Source organism: Chaetura pelagica, unplaced genomic scaffold (assembly GCF_000747805.2).
Source record: "Chaetura pelagica isolate M959 unplaced genomic scaffold, ChaPel_1.0 scaffold38, whole genome shotgun sequence".
In the NCBI taxonomy this organism is placed as follows: domain Eukaryota; kingdom Metazoa; phylum Chordata; class Aves; order Apodiformes; family Apodidae; genus Chaetura; species Chaetura pelagica.
Window position 1 is genome coordinate 328288 of NW_009954181.1, and position 6270 is coordinate 334557.

Sequence of the window (6270 nt, forward strand, 5' to 3'; positions counted from 1 at the left end):
GGGATTCAGCAGCAGCTCAGCCCTGAGCCCAAGGCCAGGTGCCTCCTTGTCCTTCTGCCTGCATCCGCTCTCAGCTGGCACTGAAGGAGGGAGCCAGGCTGACTCCTCTGTGCTGAAACCAGCTCCACCCTTTGCTGGAGGAGTCTGTTGAGTGGGAAAAGCTGCTGCTGGAGGCACGGGAGGATGCCAGGCATAAACAACATTCCCGGTGCCAGGGTTAAATGCAAACACATCATTACTCTGGTCCAGGGTGAGGTTTCCTGCCTCTGATGGAGTCCCCAGTCCCTTTGGGATGCAACCTGGGATGGGCTCCTGTGCTGTTCTGGGGATGGGGAGCTGTGATCCCCCTGCCGGACCTGGGATTAACCCCTCCCCTCCATCTCCCACAGGACCTGTGTGGTGCCACCACCTGTGACACGCTGGGGATGGCAGACGTGGGCACCATGTGTGACCCCAAGCGCAGCTGCTCCGTCATCGAGGACGACGGGCTGCCCTCGGCTTTCACCACTGCCCACGAGCTGGGTAAGGTTCCCTGCTCTCCCCGTCCCCTCGGGAGCAATGCCAGGCTGAAAATAAACCCTGGTTTCAGCTGCTGGAAGATCAGACAATAACCAGTGTCTGGGGAGGAGGAAACTCCGCTTTGGGGCACGAGATGCAGGCTGGGTGGGAAAGAACCGAGAAAGGAAAAGGCTTTGCTGTTGTGGCTGCTCCCTCACTGGGTGAGTTGCCAGGATTCTGGAGTCCTGAAATAACAGGCAGAGGGCACACCTACCTCCGGAGACACTTGAGGGGGGAGGAGGACGAGGGAGGGGGCAGGAGTGGTGAATCTTCTCTTTGCAATGTCCTTTGTCCTTTCTGGCCCCTCCTGGGACAGCTGTGCTGGCTCAGGGCTGCTCCTGGCAGGGTGGTTCACACGTGCTGGTCCTGCAGCCCCTTCCCCACGTATCTCCTGGGCTGCCCACAACCTTTGCCATCCTTGCAAGGGGCTGACCTGCTCCGTGCCTCAGTTTCCCCCACTGCAAGAAGCTGTGGGGACCCTGCTGTGCATGCCAAGAGGGGTCGTTCATGCTGCCTCTCCTTACCCCTCTGCCCAGGCCACGTCTTCAACATGCCCCACGACAACGTGAAGGCCTGTGAGGAGGTCTTTGGTAGGCTGAAGACCAACCACATGATGTCCCCCACCCTCATCCAGATTGACCGTGCCAACCCCTGGTCAGCCTGCAGTGCTGCCATCATCACCGACTTCCTCGACAGCGGCCATGGTGAGCCCTCCTGCTGCCCCCACCTCCCCCCTGTGCCCCTGTCCCAGGGGATGGTCACTGGGAGAGGCTTATTAGGCTGTAGAGCAGCTCTTCCTGCTTCTGTGAACAAAGTTAGAAGGAAATTACAGGTTGCCCAGGGAAGCTGTGGCTGTCCCATCCCTGGAAGTGCTCAAGGCCAGGTTGGATGGGGCTTGGAGCAACCTGGTCTGGTGGGAGGTGTCCTTCCCAACCCAGCCCATTCTGTGATTCTATGAAATGCAGGGCTTGGTGGAGTTTCTGCACCAACTTTCTTAGCGCTGGGGTGTCACTGCCCTGAGGCTCCCAACACTGCTCTGCCCAGTGCCACCAAGGGATGGAGTCACTTGGGATGCAGAGCTGACCTTGAGGACAACCCTGGGGTAGCACCCGGTTTTTCACAAAAAACAAACTGGTTTTCCATACAAAACCAATGAAGATCAACACTATTTAGCTGGGATAGCTTTGCCCAAATTCCCAGGAGCCCTCCCTCACCTCCCTGCAGCCACCCTGCCACCCACCCTGCTCCCTACAACCCACCTAGTGTGACAGTCAAACATTAGAGCTCTCCTGTGGTCCTACAACTCTTGTAAGGATTGCAGTCAGGTGTTCAGTGAGACACTGGAACAGGTGGCCCAGAGAAGCTGTGGCTGTCCCATCCCTGGAAGTGCTCAAGGCCAGGTTGGATGGGGCTTGGAGCAACCTGGTCTGGTGGGAGGTGTCCTTCCCAACCCAGCCCATTCTGTGATTCTATGAAATGCAGGGCTTGGTGGAGTTTCTGCACCAACTTTCTTAGCGCTGGGGTGTCACTGCCCTGAGGCTCCCAACACTGCTCTGCCCAGTGCCACCAAGGGATGGAGTCACTTGGGATGCAGAGCTGACCTTGAGGACAACCCTGGGGTAGCACCCGGTTTTTCACAAAAAACAAACTGGTTTTCCATACAAAACCAATGAAGATCAACACTATTTAGCTGGGATAGCTTTGCCCAAATTCCCAGGAGCCCTCCCTCACCTCCCTGCAGCCACCCTGCCACCCACCCTGCTCCCTACAACCCACCTGAGGACCTGGTAGATGCCCCCATCCCCTCTCCCACAGGAGACTGCTTGCTGGACCAGCCAACCAAACCCATCCCGCTGCCTGAAGACCTGCCAGGGACCAGCTACAGCCTGAACCAGCAGTGTGAGCTGGCCTTTGGGGTGGGCTCCAAGCCCTGCCCCTACATGCAGTACTGTGCCAAGCTCTGGTGCACGGGCAAGGCCAGGGGACAGATCGTCTGCCAGACCCGGCACTTCCCCTGGGCTGATGGCACCAGCTGTGGGGAAGGGAGGTTCTGCCTGAAGGGAGCCTGCGTGGAGAGGCACAACATCAGTAAGTACAGGGTGAGTACCTGCACCACCCCGTGAGACCTTCTGTGGGTGGCTGGGGTGAGAAATCCCCCACCTCCTGGTGCTGGGACATCCCTTGGGTGTTGCACTGGGGGGAAAGAGCTCTGGATCCAGGCTGGGAGAGTTGGGATGTTCAGCCTGGAGAAGAGAAGGCTCCAGGGAGACCTTAGAGCAGCTTCCAGTGCCTGAAGGGGCTCCAGGAAAGCTGGGGAGGGACTTGGGACAAGGGCAGGGAGGGAGAGGACAAGGGGGAAGGGATGAAAACTGGAAGAGGGAGATTGAGGTGAGACATGAGGAGGGAATTGTGGAGTGTGAGGGTGGTGAGAGCCTGGCCCAGGTTGCCCAGGGAAGCTGTGGCTGCCCCATCCCTGGCAGTGTTGAAGGGCAGGTTGGATGGGGCTTGGAGCAGCCTGGGCTGGTGGGAGGTGTCCCTGCCCATGCAGGGGGGTGGAACTGGGTGATCTTTAAAGTCCCTTTCCACCCAAACCATTCAATGACATTCCTCAGGGCAGGATGCTGATGCTCCACTCCTGGTCAGGTTTAGGGGAAGCCAGCAGAGGTTTTCCTCGTGAAAGGACAGGTCCAAGTCTGGAGACACCCAGCTTGGGATGGAGCCAGCAGCAGGTGCAGCATCTCACCCCTCCCTATCCCCCCAGGTGGACGGTGGCTGGGCCAAGTGGGCGCCCTACGGGCAGTGCTCCAGGAGCTGTGGTGGAGGGGTGCAGCTGGCCAAGAGGGACTGCACCCACCCCGTGCCTGCCAACGGGGGCTCCTACTGCCAGGGCGTCCGCCTCAAGTACCGCTCCTGCAACCTGGAGCCCTGCCCTGCTGCAGGTAAGGGGCTGGGGCAAAGCTCCTGCTCTGCAGGGCCTCCAGCCGCCCCGTCACACCGGATCCGGAGCTCCAAGGATGCTCCCCAATCCCACACACATCCCTGTTCCTTCCAGTGCCTGGGAAGAGCTTCCGCGAGGAGCAGTGTGAGGCTTTCAACGGGTACAGCCACAGCACCAACCGCCTCACGGCCTCTGTCTCCTGGGTCCCCAAATACTCGGGTGTTTCTCCCCGGGACAAGTGCAAGCTCATCTGCCGCGCTAACGGCACCGGCTACTTCTACGTGCTGGCACCCAAGGTTGGTGAGGGACCCCCAGGGTCCACGTCTGGGCTACAGGAGGACTCCAGCCTTCTCCTTGCCTGGTGTCAGATGAGGTTGTAGAGGAGGGGAACCCACCAGGCTGGTGTGGGTCTGCCTGCATGCACCCACTTGCTCACTTCAGGGGTGGAGCTGGTCCGTGGAGGGTCTTTCTTCCTCCAGGTTTGTGAAGGTGCCTCTGGGATGTGCCCATAAGTCCTGAAATAGAGGATGGTGGTCCTGGCAATGGTGGCACCACACCAGACAGCGTGGGGTTGGCTGTGTCCCCAGCACAGCCTGTCCCCTTTGCACCCATGCAGCAGAAAGGGCAGAAAATTACGTAGCTGCAGCAGAAAAGGGATGTGGTCCCACCCAGCTCTTCTCAGGGACCCTACAATTCCCAACTGCAAAGCAGAGCAAGAGGAAAGGGTGACAAGGTGGCTGCTGGCATCTCCTTGGGAGCTGCTGGCTTGATCCAGGTAGCCCTGGGTGGGATGGTTGCATCTGGGTGGGGAGGATTGTGGGGGTGGCACAGGGAAAGGCAGCAGCTTGTTTTTCTCACCCTCATGCAGGTTGTGGATGGCACCCCTTGCTCCCCAGACTCCACCTCGGTCTGTGTCCAGGGCAAATGCATCAAAGCTGGTTGTGATGGGAAGCTGGGCTCCAAGAAGAAGTTTGACAAATGCAGCGTCTGTGGAGGAGACAACAAGAGCTGCAAGAAGGTCTCAGGCTTGTTCACCAAACCCATGTAAGTGTTAGGAGGCCACATCCTCCCCCAGCTCTGCTGTTCGGGGTGGCTGCAGGGTGGTGCTGGGGGCTGAGTCCTTCCCCAGCAGAACTAGTGTCCATCACTGTGTGCAGACCCAGGCTAGGTCTGAGGGAGGAGCAGGGCACACTTAAAGTGCTACCAGCTTCTGCTGATGGAGTTCTCTGGTACATCTGTGCTGTTGAGACAGAGGAGCTGAAGCACCTTCTCAGACCTGTGTCCAGTTCTGGGCCCCTCAGTTCCAGAAGGACAGGGAACTGCTGGGAAGAGCCCAGGGCAGAGCCACAGAGATGCTGGAGGGAGGGGAACATCTCCCTGGTGAGGAAAGGCTGAGGGAGCTGGGTCTGTTGGGCTTGGAGAAGAGGAGACTGAGGGGCCACCTCATCCATGGGCACAAATCTGTTCAGGGCAGTGTCAGGAGGACAGAGCCAGGCTTTGTGCAGTGATGTCCAGTGACAGGACAAGGGGCAGTGGGTGCCAACTGGAGCACAGGAGGTTCCATGTGAATGTCAGGAAGAACTTCTTTGCTGTGAGAGTGCCAGAGCCCTGGGCCAGGCTGCCCAGAGAGGCTGTGGAGTCTCCTTCTCTGGAGACATTCCAACCCCCCTGGCCACGTTCCTGTGTGATGTGCTCTGGGTGCCCCTGCTCTGGCAGGGGGGTTGGGCTGGGGGAGCTTTCCAGGTCCCTTCCAACCTCTGGGATTCTGTGATTCTGTGATACCTGGGTGACCTCAGCAAAAGGAGGAGACTTTAAAATTATCTTCATGGGAAGGAGGAGACAAGTGTGGGAAGACCTCAGAGCTCTGGGCTGAGACCAAGCCCTGGCAGAGGTGCCCCTGCCTGACAACCTGCCCTGCCCGCCCTTCCCCTCCAGGCACGGCTACAACTTCGTGGTGGTGATCCCTGCTGGCGCCTCCAACATCGACATCAGGCAGAGGGGCTACAAGGGGCTGGTCAGCGACGACAACTACCTGGCGCTGAAGAACGGGCAGGGCAAGTACCTGCTCAACGGGCACTTCATCGTCTCTGCCGTGGAGAGGGACCTGCTGGTGAAGGGCAGCGTCCTGCGCTACAGCGGCACCGGCACGGCCGTCGAGAGCCTGCAGGGCTTCAAACCCATCCAGGAGCCCTTGACTTTGGAGGTGCTCTCGGTGGGGAAGATGACCCCTCCGCGGGTCCGCTACTCCTTCTACCTCCCCAAGGAGAGCAAAGAGGACAAGTCCTCCTACAAGAAGGACGGCAAGACCCCTCCGGACCTCCCCAACAGCGTCCTCAGCCTGTCCAACCGCTTGGATGGTGGGAGACCCAGCTACAGGCGTCCCATCTGCGGGGAGCCCTGCCCGGCCTGGGAAGCTGGGCCCTGGTCTCCTTGCTCCAAGAGCTGCGGTCGGGGTTTCAAGAGGAGGGCGTTGAAGTGCTCGGTCCCCGCCGGGCGCTTGTTGCCCAGGGAGAGTTGCAATTTTCGGAGGAAGCCCCAGGAGCTGGATTTTTGCACCTTGAGGCCGTGCTGAGCAGGTCCTGGGGTGTCCGTGAGGAAGGACAGGGTGATCTTTCCAGGTCCCTTCCAACCCCTGTGATTCTGTGATACCTGGGTGACCTCAGCAAAACCCAGCATAGGGAGGAGACTCAAAATTATCTTCATGGGAAGGAGGAGACAAGCGTGGGAACACCTCAGAGAAGCCAGGGATTGGGAGAGGGGGAGATGTCCAGAGC

General features: G+C 59.3%; 1 protein-coding gene across 1 annotated transcript in view; it reads left to right on the top strand.

Annotated features, from left to right (window-relative positions):
- ADAMTS15 (ADAM metallopeptidase with thrombospondin type 1 motif, 15) overlaps positions 1-6068 on the top strand; it is an 11664-nt gene extending 5596 nt beyond the window's left edge. Inside the window, exons 3-9 of the mRNA XM_010002888.1 lie at positions 390-522; positions 1095-1262; positions 2374-2657; positions 3320-3497; positions 3611-3792; positions 4365-4540; positions 5432-6068. Coding sequence (XP_010001190.1) covers positions 390-522; positions 1095-1262; positions 2374-2657; positions 3320-3497; positions 3611-3792; positions 4365-4540; positions 5432-6068 — 1758 coding nt within the window. The remainder of the gene's footprint in view (positions 1-389; positions 523-1094; positions 1263-2373; positions 2658-3319; positions 3498-3610; positions 3793-4364; positions 4541-5431) is intronic.
- Positions 6069-6270: the final 202 nt, after the last annotated feature.